The sequence below is a fragment of the Electrophorus electricus genome, chromosome 8, assembly GCF_013358815.1.
Source record: "Electrophorus electricus isolate fEleEle1 chromosome 8, fEleEle1.pri, whole genome shotgun sequence".
NCBI lineage: Eukaryota > Metazoa > Chordata > Actinopteri > Gymnotiformes > Gymnotidae > Electrophorus > Electrophorus electricus.
The window spans coordinates 23,795,237-23,809,866 of NC_049542.1; the positions used below are offsets into that span (position 1 = coordinate 23,795,237).

The following is a 14,630-nucleotide window of genomic DNA, read 5'->3' on the forward strand; positions in this document are numbered from 1 at the left end:
ATCATAAAAGGCCGTAAAACCAGTGTTAATTAATCCTATGGAGCCACATTTGCTTTCTCACTCCAGACGTCCACGCAACCTTCTAGCTGTGTCAGTAAATTATGGTGATTATGCCTTTTAAAAAAAAAAAAAAAAAAAAAAACTGACCCCTCTGACGGAGGAAGTATAGTATAGAAAGAAAAGGAAAGAGAATGAGGCATCAGTGCTTGGATGGAATCCTTCTTGTTCTTGAGAAGGAAAATTAAAGGTTCAAGTTGTTTGTGCTGAGCTTTTCTTCCACATATACGTCATTACGTGAAGGCCGTCTCCCAGTGCATGGGGCTCACTCGGGACACACAGAGCAGAAAAGCATGACTGCCTGTGGCTTTTTCCCCGTTCTGTTCTAATGAGGAAAGGATTGAGAGTGAGAGACACCCATCTCCATGGAGACCAGCCAGATTCACAGCACTGCCCACCTCTCTGAACAGCCCACAAGGCTATATACTCAGCATCAATATAAGATGGGCGTTTGCCTACCAGGCCACACAGTGTGGAACTGCACACAAGACATCCTACCATGCAATGCTCTGTACAGCACTGACCGAAAGGCAACGTGGGGACCAGCTGCTGGCCGTGCACTTACATACTGAGTAGCTCCTCAAAGGGAGAGCACTTGTTTTTATATGCGCAGATTACATCAATCTGGCCTGTCAGATACAGGGACGTTATTTTAATGACCTACCAGATGAATGTCAAGTGATGTATCAACATCAACAGACTCATAACTTCTGGACACAGCAGAAAAAAAAAAAGCCAACTAGACAATATCATGAGCACCAGTCTTTGTTCACTTTGACATGCGAGCCATATTTGAATTCAGCTCAGGTTAGCTGTGTCCACAACCATGCACGTGCATGAACATGTCTGCATGTGCCTAGTGAATATGCATCAGTGGTGAACAGTTTTCCCACAGAGCCCCCTCCTTTTTGGCAAGAGCCTTTCTTTGGGGAAGGGGTAGTGGAAGGCGTTGCCGTAGCGACTGCAGAAACAGAAGGCAGGGGTTTCACTGCCTTGCAACGTTAGAAAGCATAACTGTCTAAAGCTTTCCATTTTCTCTACAGGAACATTAAATTATTAAAGGTTATTATGATTTATATGTAAATAAATAAATATATAGGTAAAATACTGCTTGTAGGTAAAGCATCAATTAGCATGAAAAACTATTTATTTGCATTTTACAACACTACACATTTGATTTCATACAAAAGTGCTCATGTCAAAAAAAAAATACTGAGCACAGTAACAAAAAAAAAATCTTAACGGTTTTCACTGCGCTTATTAAAAGCTGAGAGGAAAACAAAATCAGGCAGTGTGCTTAACCAAGACTGTCACACTTGGCAGCTGCAAGGTAAAACGAACGCGAATGCTTGATCATGAGCTAGAGAACACAGATGAGTTTGTTGCTATGAATGAAATAATAAAGGAGAGAAAAAAATATCATGGGTCAACAATTAAAACTACGTGTTCACCCCATATATTTCAAGTCAGCAAACAGCACCTCACAGAGTGTACCTATGCTCTATGAAAAGAAAGATGCATCCTAGACAACCCCCACCTGTTCAACACCTCTGCTTTTCTCCAACCACACATGAGAAAAACATGTGTTAATGCAGGCCTGAAAAAAGGGCATTGAACAGAAATGAGCCTTTAGTAGGCCTCTTGTCAAGGGCTATGGCATGTTTAGACTTACAAAAAGCAGCTAGCTTAGCAACTTAAGGGGCTAATACCTAATGAATCATGGGTCCACTTCTGGAAACACATCACGGTTGAGCTAGAGGAGTCTTCAGGTAATTAAAGAGCTGATAACCAAGCTGACAACCATCTCAGCCCATTTCTAATGTATTACAAATATTCCCATCCTTTAGAATCCCCTTGAATCATAATCAAGGCTTTCCCTTGCTTAAAACTTTGCCATCTCTTCTGTGATTCAAATCCTGAGTAAACAACCATAAGAATATACACCAAGCACCTTGGTAGCATCATGTTATTACATGGAATAAAGCTCAAATAAAGATATCACATGACCTAAATGTAGGTCATATTATACTAGACTAAGTGACCGTTTTTTTCATAGTTGTGTGGACACAGAATTACAATCAAGTCAGATGACACTTTCATAAGTGATCAGATATGCATCCAATCCGTGGCAACGCATCATAACCGAGAACGGGGAGTTCGGAATTTGTGCAGCTTTTTGCCTGTATGCATATTCTTAGTGCTGTCATCATCAACCAGCACCAGTAGCAACAACATTGCTGGCTCGTCTCCTGTACCCACGTCTCTTGGTGTAGCAATAGCTGTGAGAATTTAATTTTTTATATTTTGCCTTTGCAGCCTAATCATATACAGCTGACAAATTATTCTCCATCGTCTAGAGCAAAATGCGATGCATATATGATCTACCAGAACATCCATTTTGCTAGTTTTAATACCATGTGTCACAATTGACATTTTTTGTTGGTCACGCGTGAGTTACGCAAAATCTGTTTGCACATACATGCCATTTCAGAGGGCACATGCAGTCGAATTACAGATACAGGTTATTTGTAACTGTGAATGTAAACAGTCAAGACGGGAAAAATCAGAGCTTAGCAAGAAACAGGAATTGAACAATAGGGTCTGTCATGGGAACATAGCTTCAGCCTCACCACAGTGATATCTTGCCTCTGAGAATCAAGGTTAAGAGCAGGTCACATCCTTGGCTGGAGGACACTAATAAGAGTAATAGCTCAAGAGTACCAATCAGGGCCATGGGAGACAGGAACATGTGCCAGTGATTAACAATAAGCCCTTTGGTGAAGCAAAGGGCCATGTTTTACTCACAAATAACAGCACAGTGTTATACTCAATGTTAGATAATCTCTTTTAATAAAAATCAACATATCGGCAACAAAAGTTACATCACACAAAAATCAAACTCCATTTCTGTTGTCTGCAAGATGTTAAAAACATCCAACACCATTTGAAGCACTTTGTGAAATACAAAGCCAAATACAAACATTGAAAAAGCTGTAAAAATGTAAAACATGGTCAATGCATTTAATTTTATAAAACATGGATATCAACATATGTACAACTTGGTTTTAATGATGCTGTTGCATTGGTCCAGCTGACTATGATGGAGGATCGTCACCATGAATGGCCTTGTATTTTGCCATTTCTTCTGGAAAAACTTTGCCCAGCTCAGTGATAAGGAGACTTTTAAATTTCTGCAAAGAAATTTTAAAATTAGAGTCCCCCCCCCAGACTTATAAAGCATTCAAGTGCTTCATATGTATTATTTTAACAGTTCTACAAACAAACTATCATGTTTAATTCAAAATTTCATATTCCACTTTTTATACCTTCTAGACACCTCAAACACACTTTAGACTAGTTGAGAAGTGATATGGGGTATGACAATCCCTTGAGATACTACAACCATATTTGTCCATGCTAATTCTCGAAAGTCAAAAGCTGAAATTTCACTGGCTGTAGCTCATTCTTTGACTGCAGTAAATCAGTATTTTTGTGCAGTCTACAATCTGATCATTATACAAATTCCTAGATGAATAATAATTTACACAAGCTTCAATTTGCTGCTAGGGCCCACAACCAAAGGCCATATACTATCTCATTTTAATTGGCTGTAAGGATTGTTAAAATGTTCACTCACAGTTATGGTGTCAATCTTCCCCTTTACTTGTTCATTTTTAGCCAAGGCTCTCTCCAAACACTCTTTAGTGTACAGCTGTGGGTTGCGACCTTGGTCAATGTATCTGTGGAGAAAGTGGAACCTGACACTCAGGATAGACAGAATTCAAAGATGACTGATGACAGATTTAAAAAATAAGAAAAGAAATAAAAGTTACGAATATAAAAATATTCTTGATGATATGAAGTGACGATTCATAGCTAGGGAAACTTTCTACAGGTAATGAGAAGAGTGTCCTGTACAGCCACATGACCAGGGAACTTTCAGTTAATAACCTGCAGCTCGTTAAACCACTGAGGTGCCAGTCGTGGGTAAATTGTTGAAGCACTCACTCAAATGCTTCCAGCGGTACGTGAATGTCATGAAGCTGTTGTCGACATTTCTCAATGTCTTGTAGCCCTGTGATCATGAAGTTCCTGCGAAACAACACAACAGTATTATTTTATGTGAAGGAACGGTGTCCCTCGACATGAATCATGAACATGCACACCTATGCTTACGGCGGAATAACAAAGTCATATGCATGAACTCCGTGTAAATCAGAAAATGCATATAATAGTAATCGCATCGATAGGTTTTCTTACGTTTTCTTAGGTGGCTAGCTATCTTAGCGATCTAACTAACATCAGATAACACAGCTAACGTCAGACAGCTAAACGAAAACGATACAGCAAAACTTACAATTTCTGGTTGAGTCCTGTTTGGCTGCTGGGTTGAAAATCGCTGACAATGATCCCCATCTGTCGAATGTTTTCGATGAATTTTTCTAGATGCTCTTCAAGATTATCAAACTTCTCAGCCATGATAAGAAAACTAGTTACACATAAAGAAGTAGCTGTTTTATTGTGTTACCTCTAACTAATGGCAAAAACTGCTCTCATACCAACGACAAACTGAAAAGCTGGACACGAGTAGCACTTTTCGGCAGTGTGTGGACCAATTGCAGACAGGATCTGTCAACTGTCTTGGTAACGGATTCCTACAAATTAACGTAAACCGACTTGGATTGCAGCAAAGTGTCGTTGGGAAAAAGACAGCAAACGGAGCGCAGAAAGGATTTCATGTTGTTAGAGTTGCATAATAACCTTAGGAAAAAACAGAACAAATTGAAAACCAGCGAAGCCTTTATCTGATGACTGTGTAGTGCAGAGTACGACGGGGATATCTAAAATAGCCGCTGTAATACTGCAAAATTAGCGTGCACAAATCGGGCAAAAATAACTGGATTCGAAAATAAATGTGCGCAGCTGAGCAAGAAAGTGACGTTAGTCGAGTGTACCCAGAATGAGTTTTAATTATACAGCAACTCCAAGGAATTCGCCAATCACATGAATAAAAGAAGAGGCCAGTCTAGATTGTTATAGCTCATTCGCACGCGAGAGCCGCCGCTGCACAGAAAGCCCATCCTTCTTCCTCGCCTTTACATTTCATGCACCACATTTGATTACCCATTCTGTCCAGGTACGGCGGAAACCGACCCACCAACGTAAGATCCCACTGCTGGTATTTCCGTGGGTACGAGGGTGTGCGTTTTCTTCGTACCGGATTATCGGATTGGTTCGTTTCGAGCGACATTAGCGCCCAGTGTTGCTGCGACTGCGGTTCCTTCAAAGACTTTCCCCCTCGGTCGCAACGGATCTATCGGGATCAATATCGGGATTACCAGCGAGACATACGCATCTTTACATCTCCTCTGTCCGTCGGATACATTTTAAAGGGTGAAGCATCAAGATGTGCATAATGGTAAGCAATACGTTACTGAATTCCTAAAATTATTGTGTAAATATTAACCTACCAGAAATATTGCATTTTAGTAATACTGGTTTGGACTTAGGCAAATTGCTGATTTTAAAAAAGACACTGTGAATAGACACTGTAGCCAAGAATAAGACTGCAGATTGGTACCGCAGCCAGCCTCAACAGTATCTGAAATAGGTAAACGTACATAATGTATGTATCTCTGCTGTCGTGTCGACATAGAAATCTTCCGAAACGTTTATTAGCATCATGGGGCGACAAATGTATGCGATTTTCCCGTGTTTTATTTCAGCTCTGTGGGACGATGCATTGAGACGGGCTGCTTGCAAGCGCCCAGCGGACATCACCTGTGCCTGCATTGAGAAGACCGTCTGCTGTTTGCTCACCATATCGGAAACATTACACGCGATTATATCTCGGCGTCAGGAGCACTGCAGAAGCATCGCGTAAAGAAGAGCACAATGGCTACTCTTCTGCGAAAGATTGGTCTGATTCGTCTGCACGACAGAGACACGGAGGACCCGAAGCATCACCAAGGATCGCTGAAAGGGACTAAGCAGGGAAATCAGAAAAACAACACGAAGCATTGTAACACGAGCAACGAGACGAATATCCTCAGTACCCCGGAGATTAAGGCCAAAAAGTTGGATGTCTCCGGCAAAGATAAACCATCAGTTAAGGACAAGCCAAGCAAGGACACGAAAGAGAAACAGCAAACGGGCAGCTCCAAGTCAACCAGCTCCTCACTGCCACCACTGGCACCGAACAGGCAGCACTGTACCCAGGTGCGGACGCGGAGACTGATGAAGGAGTTACAGGAGATCCGCCGGCTGGGTGACAACTTCATCACGGTAGAGCTGGCGGACGATAACCTCTACGACTGGAACGTCAAGCTGCACCAGGTGGACAAGGACTCTGCGCTGTGGCAGGACATGAAAGAAACGAACACCGAGTACATACTGCTGAACGTGTCCTTCCCCGACAATTTCCCTTTCTCGCCGCCCTTCATGCGAGTGCTCACGCCGAGGCTGGAGAACGGCTACGTCCTGGACGGAGGTGCGATCTGCATGGAGCTGCTGACTCCTCGCGGCTGGTCTAGCGCCTACACGGTCGAGGCCGTGATGAGACAGTTCGCAGCGAGTCTCGTGAAAGGACAGGTGAGAGCGCGCTTCGGGCTTGCGTGTCCAGTGGCCCGTGCGTCGGCACTGCTTACGCTGCCCATCTTGCACGAGTCCCTTTTAGACCCCCAGAACGCGTAGGGAATAGACTAAGAAATTGAATGCCAAACAGGGAAAAATAAATAACGGGCCATTTCTTTTGGTTGAACGCACGGTTTTCTTTGTATGTTAATCAGATCGATTTTTAAAGTTATCGTTTGTTCACACCGAATCTTAAGCGCCGTCCTCTGCTTTTAAGGTTTCAACAGTCTTTACACCATAAGATCACCTTGTGATTTGCTTAACTAATGTAGCACAATCCATAACGCATCTTAACTAACCTGGAACCTAACTGGTAATGATATGCGGATGAGTAGTTGTCTAACACAGGATTTTCACAGAGGGTCTGATTAGCCTTATAAAAAATAACCGTATATGGGAAAGAAAGCGACTAATTGCGTGTCGTTCCTCGGGGTGGTATTCTGCATGTCTTTTCACTTAAAGGTACCTGAAAATGCTTTAGTGTAGTATAGTAGGCGGCCTATCACCGTCAAGATAACCATTTTCATTAAATTGCCAGAAGCATTCAAGGGCAGTTCCCAATCTAGACGCTGCTGACACAACAGACTCCCTGCGGGGCTAAAACAGATAGACGGCGCAAAGATAGAGGCTAATGTTGCATTTTACCGCCTATACCGCGAAGGGTAATGATGAGCCTTCTTTTTCATTGATCTTATTCTAGAGAAATTGGGTCACATTTACAGTGATTACGCAGCAGTGTCCTGAACCATGGACCATGTCTGCGTGTCCTTTAGTGGTAGCTTTCCTTGTTTTTATGTATTCATGACATACTGGGAGGGGAGTGCATTTTCTGTTACACAATGCGATATAAATAGGATGTGTTTTATACAGGTTTAAGGAGTTTGTGTAATTTTAATATATTCGATGTGTTACTGTAGCTACTAGGGCCTAGGGTCCATATCTCGAACAGTGTGGATGTGCTGCAGAAACGATCTCTTTTGATGTTCGGAGAAAGAATCGGTAACAATGGAATGCCAGAACTTATTATGTGGGCCTTCCTTGATCTTTCATAGAGACAGGGCTATTGCCGTTGTCTAGTCCCTTGACTGATCCGAGATCAGACTTGATAAATAATTAAGGCGGGATTACGGCTGTTAGTTTTATGTCTGTGAAAGATTTAGATCTCAACTCCTCTGATCAAAACAGCAGCTGTATATTTTTACTTAATAAGCTACACTAATTGATGGGTTGCCAGATTCTAAACTTCCTGTGTACTGATGCATAAAGAGCCCTGCTGGTTAGTCAATTCAAATTCAGATTTTTCAGTGTAATGTCATGTGCAGGCGCACCTTTCATGTCTCAATGATGGCGTACAACAGTATGAGATCAGGTTTAAAATGCCTTTTTGGTCCATGCATGTTGTATAGTAACTGTGGATTGGGTTGTCTTACAATGAACTGAGGCCATCGACTGACCTCAGATCAGAAAATTGTCCATCTGGCACCTCGCACAGCTATCATATACTCATCAATACATACTGAACTGAAAGGGCCAGTGTTAAATGACAGCAGCTTTTCAGGAAGCAGGCTGACGTAATTCAGGCATGGATGAACCAAACTCATCCCTGCTCAGCTCTGTCTCCACTTCCTCTCCAGCAAGCTGGAGTGCAGTGTGGCCTAATTAAGGTGCCACTGGCCCCCATTAATCCAAAAATCACAGGCTTTTGTGAGCAGAGTTGGGACATTTTCCTCACAAGTGAGTGCACTGCATTACTTCTGGGCCATTACATTGTAGCCCGCCCTAAAAGAGCCTGTGGCAAGAGCAAGCTATTTATGTCTCACTGTCCCTGTGCCGGCATACGTCAGTGCCGGCATACGTATGAACCCGGTCCTCAGGCATCTGTAGCCACTAGCTTTGGGCCAATAAGCGATACAACTGAATATTGTACTAATTTAAATTGGTGACAATATTAAACACATGACTGTTCTGTTAAATGCAACAGCCATGTCACATTTTTTGAATGACCTCACCTTTTTATCTAACCTTTGCCTTTGTAGAAGCAGTCTAATCTATGGTCAGTTAAAATTTTCCACAACAGAAAAGCTACATTTAATTATTGTCCACACAAACAACACAATTAGCTACAACATTTACATTTGTCAAAATGCCACTTGCAAACATTATAACATATTTTAAGTCTGGAAATGCAAATGAAACAAACATACAGTACATGTGACATTCTCTTAAGTAGAGAGTAAAAAATGCTTGTTCAGAAGAAGGGTGTCAGCATGCCAGTTTGGCAGTATTTTGCTTTCAGACTGAATGAGAACTTGTTTAGATGTTAACAGTATTACATAAAAAACATTTCAAGCAAATTGCCTGATGCCCACGGAATTTAAATTGCAGCCATTCATACAAAACAATGTTCTTTTCCACAAACACCTGAAAAGTTAAACCATAATAATTATAGGAGTAGGCATTTGTTCATTTGTTCACAGACTAAACAAGTCTGTGTTGATACAACCCTTTAATCAGTAACTCCTGGGCAAGTATACATGAATCAAAACCAGTGTTTTTTTAGCATAGAGTTTTCTTCCAGAATTGATTCACTCTCACACTGAGTTGCTGTAGTTCACTTATATAGTGGCTGCAATAAGAGGGTCACATTATTGAATCTGATGAAAGGCCATGTAATGCTAATATTGAGTATTTGTTAAATGAATTTGCAACATAACATTTACTACTATAATTCAGGAGATGATAATCATTTGTCTAAATTGATATTTTAGTCTAGGCCTAGTAGCTGACACACATTCCAAGTGGTGTGTGTGTGTGTGTGTGTGTGTGTGTGTGTGTGTGTGTGTGTGTGTGTGTGTGTGTGTGTGTGTGTGTGTGTGTATAAATTGAGCCATCAGATCAAGTGTCTGTGTGTCCCAGACAGCCTGTAGCCCAAATCCATTTATATAGTCAGGCAGGCAGCACATAGTTTTTGACAAAGCTCTGGTATCTTAAGAAGTTTATTAAATTGATGCAAAAAGATACTGATTATGCTGCTATGTGCTACCACACTGAAATTATATCATTTGTCTACAAACAATAAAGTGCTGAATGTTTATAATTATTCCCTAGTTAGGCAACAATGAAGATTTCTTTAAAATTTTACCTAGTGATCAGCAGCCATTTTGATCCAATCAGACAACAACTCAGTCACTACTCCCCAACACTTGTTAGGATGAGAGGATTTCAGGGTTTCAGTTGATCAAGAAGATTGCTGCAGAATTCTGTAGGCCTGACTCAGTCTGGTCCAGGGTATCTGGGACAGCACTGAGCAAACCTTAGAATTGAATATACCAAAAAGTGCAAGAGGTACTTCTCTTATTTTAACTAACTTATCATTTTCATTTATTTAAGTGAAATAATTTATTTGTTATTCTTTTGTAAAATAAATATTTTTATTTTATTCAAATAAAAGGGTCATACATTGGTATTGATGTAACCTACTAAAAGTGTCCTGTTGCACATTACCCATCAGGATCAGTTTATCTCAATATGACTAAACTTGACATCATGCTTGTTGCCAGGAATGACAACATGGCTTTCTCCAGAAAACTAAAAGGGTTGCACTCACTGTAGAGACACTTCTCCCTATTTAAGCAGTCTACTTGGTTCATGAAGTTAGTTATTTACCTGGAATTCCTCAATGATTGGCCAAACTCTACACCAATGAGCATGATGCAGTCTGCCTCCATGCCACAGATTCTGTGAGAGTCATGTCTTCCACAGTAGCACTAATCCCGATCACTTTAAGGACATTCAGCTTCTCCCCAGTGAACACCCTGACAAGTCTGGGATCTGAACTCTGACAGATCAGCATGTCTGAAGGGTCTCGGTGAGGTCCCACCACAGTTCCATAAGGAAGTATGAGACATGAGAGGCCTTAGCCATAAGCAGAGACTTGTGCTTTGCTCCCAACACACATTCAAGTTGTATGCTAAAAGAGGCAAGTGGTGCTCTAAATTACGTAAGATGGATCATTAGTCCAGTTTGATTCCCTTCATTTGGTAGCATATGTGCATTCGGCATCTTTTTGATGCGGTCAGTAATGCTCCCTTCAAGTTTTAATATTGTATTTGTCATGTAAGAGCAAATCTAAAAATCTGTGTGGTTTCCCTCTAGCCTCTCCAAGTTAATCATCTCCTCTTTTGACGAAAGCTGTGGTTTCTGACCCGACAGTAAAGGCCATAGACAGATAAAACCTATAAAATACAATTAATCTAATTCTATAACAATTAATTGTGGATTTTAAATGTATTTTTCCCCTACTTAGGGCCGGATCTGCAGGAAAGCTGGAAAGTCTAAGAAAGCCTTCAGTCGTAAGGAAGCTGAAGCGACCTTCAAGAGCCTTGTGAAGACCCACGAGAAGTATGGCTGGGTGTCCCCTCCTGTTTCGGACGGCTAACGAGCCCTCCGCCACACCTGCATCTCCCTCTACCCTATGTGGCTTTCTTGAGTTGGGTTTTCTTTTTTTTCCACCTCCCGCATCACCAAACTTTTATTGAAAAAAAAATACACAATACAAAATCCACCCTACAATTGTCAGTGACTCATTGTAGTCCCATAGACCTCTGCCTAGTCATCTCTCATTCCTCACTTAGGTGCCATGGCCCAGTCATGCATTGTGATATCGCATTAATTGATGACAAGGATACAACTATGCTACAGAGGCTTGTCTTTTGATAAAGAACTATGAAATAAATGTGTCCCTGACGAAAGTAACGGCACCCAACCCCAGGGCAGGACATGGCCCAACCCTTACACCTATGCTATACCTCTTGATTGCTCTATACCTCTTAAGGTTCATTAGAGTATTCACTTGTTTCCTTTACTCTTCTACTTCTCTTTATTTTTTCCATTTTCTTTTGAGCTGACAACACATTTGCACTGAACAGCATCAAACTTTTCCATCATTGACATGCACATGACTGTGTTAATATATAATAGATGGACCAGATCAGTACAGTACATATGAGGTCCTTTTTTTCTTCAGCTGTGTTATTTTTCACAGTCCAATGCAACATGAAGATTGTAATTTATGTGGAGCTGTGCCTCCCCCACTCCCCCCCCCCCTCTCTCGCTCGCTCTTGATCTCTCTCTCTCTCTCTCTCTCTCTCTCTCTCTCTCTCTCTGCGTGGCTAAATTTAGACATCACTGTGTTATGTAGATGGTGATTGATCTCTAATGGAGAAAAAAACACTTTGTTGCTTATGCAGAGGTACTGTAAAGATTTTAAAAGAGTGGTAGTGAGCCATTCTTGCTAGTCATTTTCATTTGTTTTTTGGAGAAGACCAAAAGCCTGTAATTCTGATGATCTTCATACCAGATGGCAGAACTGAATGTCAAAGTCCCAACTGTGTGTGCGTGGGTAGGCGTATGCGTGTGTGCCTGTAATTCATACTGACTGCACAGCGTCAGTAGCATGTCATGGTATGCGCTGTCCACAAAGCTTTTTAGGAATGTGCATGAATATTAATTACGGAATCGCTCCCCTCTGAGCAGTGAGCAACAGTAGGAACCATTTACAATAAAAGGTTGCACAAAAACAGTGTTTTCAGTGGGCAAACCTGAACGTGCTGGCCTGCTGCTTATCTTTACAGTGTGACAGAGTTTTGATCCTGATTCTTTGTCCATTTATTTTGCTTCCCCGTCGTCTATGATTCCTTAGCTTGCCAGATGATAACTCAGAGGGGAGGCAGTGAAATGGCCAACGTTTTGGAGAGAGATCTTGCACAGGGAGGCAAAAATGCGAAATTGTCCCAGCCTCAGAGCCACCTTTGCTGACTAACTGAACCACATTAAAACGCTTCATCTCCTTTGACTCCTTTATGACTCCCTGCCATCGCCAGCCTTGTACACGTGTGCTGTGGCTGCGGCTGATAAGAGGCAAATTAGGATGAACTGAAGGGGGCAACCAGGGGAGTTTTTTCCATACGGCAGCCGAGTGTAATAAGAGCCTCCCGTTCTGTGATCCAACTGATACTGCTAGCACGTTCCAGCGTGACACTTCGGCATTTGTCGCCTGCCTCTCAAAATGTCAAGGATAGACCTGAATGGCAAGAGGCGCGGTGCGTCTGTAGCAAGTACCTCAGCCTGAGTTTGTGTTGGAAAACTTCACTGGCATACATATGCGATTAAAGTGACTGGCCCAAAACACAGCAGACATGACATCATGTTATGTATTATAGTGTGACAATTTTTCTCCAGCAAATGTGTAAGGAACAAGTGCTTTCTTGTGGTTCTTCACACAGTCTCTGGTGCATCGTTCACTTCTGGTTACGTGACTTCAGTCACATCCTGATTATACCCTCTGGTGTTTCAGGGGACTTTAAATGTCATAAAGAAAGCTACTAATTAACGTGGCATTTGGAGGAAAAAAAATAGAAAACAGATTAATAAACGCTAAAGCCTCCGAGTTTGTGATGATGCAATTTTAGCTGGGGACATACCTTCCCACTGCATGACTCAGAAAATGGTGCAGCCGGAACATGTCATGAGTGCGAGACACAGTTTCAGGCTTTTTTCCCCACAAGCTCACAGTACAAAGCTAAAAATATAAAGACACAAAATGTAATGATTGAGACTAGGGGAGTACAAAGATGGAGAAAAAATCATGCTGTGTCTGGGGCAAGTGAGAGGAAATGTCACCTGTGTTGAATATAGGACTACTTTCCTGGGGCACATCACTTTAACTACTGTATGTTTTCACTTTTTTGTTATACAGAGCAAGAAATATGGATTCACAAGTGTTTACAACTGCTGGTTTGCCCTTCTCCTTATAAAGAAATTTCAGGTGACAGTTGCTGATGTTTTTATTTAATGCTGTCTAACTTAATGCTGTCTTATTTATCACAGCAGCTACTGAAACAGCATTATTAACCACTGTTAAGTATTGTGATGCAAATCAGTAGTTTATTTTAGCCTTTTCCATCTGGTAAACGAGGGTATCTCATCACAGATGAAACGCTCTTGGTCTTCTCCAGTCTCTGTTTGGACAGTCATTTGAAAAGTGGTTGTATGTGTATTCCTATGGACTTAGCAAGACGAGATACTATAACGATGACTAATTATAACTATAACTAGTCAAAGATATCTCAAACCTGGATGTTTGCAGGCTTTAAGAGCTTAATTTTGTGATATAGTTTAGATTGGTAGATTGCAGACACTAACTGAGTTAATTGTCCAAACAAGTGAGATGATTCTATTGTATTATATCTGCATGTGGTCTGTGATTGTTCGGTATCTTTTTAAAAATTATTTTATTCTTGGGGGTTTTTTTTAAGAAAAGAAAGAAAAATATGGTGGAAGATAAGATCAGAAATTGCTTCTTTGTGTTTTTATGTTTTTGTTCTTTCCTTAATGTCTTAAATGTCAGATTGTGTTATATGAACGTTTGTTTTAATTTATTTGTGGTTTGCCAAAATGAAGATTTTGAAGCATGTTGCAGGTATTGTTACTGATATAAAAAAAAAATAATAATAATTAAAAAAGGAAAAAAAAAGAAAAAAGAACGAGAAAAGGAGAAAAAAATAATTATCCTGAATATAATGTACCTGAAATGAATGGGGCTCTGGGGTATGCAGTGTAGTCAGACTCCAGGGCGAGAAGGAGGATAAACCGCGAAATGAAGTGTATTTTCCGGACTGCACAAGCAACATCACAGGACATGATGGAAGCGAAACCAAACTGGAATGTGCAATAAACGTTGTAGGCTTATTCAACCCTGCAGACCGCTTCTGTGCGCCTCTTCCTTGCGTTTCTCTTCCCCGTCAGTCATCTAGCGTTGGGCAGTGCTCCGCAAAATGGAGACCCGTTTACTCCACCTAGGTAGAACATCGTTATGAGAGAAACTGATTTCGGTTCTCGAAAAAGAAATTTCGTTTGCACAAGAACGAAAGACGTGGGTG

General features: G+C 41.2%; 2 protein-coding genes across 2 annotated transcripts; one reads left to right on the forward strand and one right to left on the reverse strand.

Annotated features, from left to right (window-relative positions):
- Positions 1–2,888: 2,888 nt before the first annotated feature.
- Positions 2,889–4,637, reverse strand: med10 (mediator complex subunit 10). Its single transcript, XM_027024218.2, has 4 exons — positions 4,415–4,637; positions 4,066–4,149; positions 3,695–3,797; positions 2,889–3,248 (listed from the first exon to the last, which is right to left on the reverse strand). Exons 1-4 carry the CDS (start codon positions 4,534–4,536, stop codon positions 3,153–3,155), a joined length of 405 nt encoding a protein of 134 aa, XP_026880019.1. The 5' UTR covers positions 4,537–4,637; the 3' UTR covers positions 2,889–3,152.
- Positions 4,638–4,741: 104 nt separating this feature from the next.
- ube2ql1 (ubiquitin-conjugating enzyme E2Q family-like 1) lies at positions 4,742–14,451 on the forward strand. The gene is made up of 3 exons (XM_035529340.1): positions 4,742–5,476; positions 5,784–6,648; positions 10,997–14,451. The coding sequence occupies exons 2-3, from the start codon at positions 5,953–5,955 to the stop codon at positions 11,126–11,128; spliced, it is 828 nt and encodes a 275-aa protein (XP_035385233.1). The 5' UTR covers positions 4,742–5,476; positions 5,784–5,952; the 3' UTR covers positions 11,129–14,451.
- Positions 14,452–14,630: the final 179 nt, after the last annotated feature.

Bases quoted from the DNA above. Each gene is read 5' to 3' on its own strand.
- med10 (XM_027024218.2), bottom strand. From the start codon at position 4,536: ATGGCTGAGAAGTTTGATAATCTTGAAGAGCATCTAGAAAAATTCATC. The intron at 4,150-4,414 runs GTAAGTTTTGCT...GTTGTTTCGCAG, and splicing joins ACAGGACTCAACCAGAAATT to GAACTTCATGATCACAGGGC. The intron at 3,798-4,065 runs GTGAGTGCTTCA...CTTTCTCCACAG, and splicing joins GTACCGCTGGAAGCATTTGA to ATACATTGACCAAGGTCGCA.
- ube2ql1 (XM_035529340.1), top strand. From the start codon at position 5,953: ATGGCTACTCTTCTGCGAAAGATTGGTCTGATTCGTCTGCACGACAGA. The intron at 6,649-10,996 runs GTGAGAGCGCGC...TCCCCTACTTAG, and splicing joins CGAGTCTCGTGAAAGGACAG to GGCCGGATCTGCAGGAAAGC.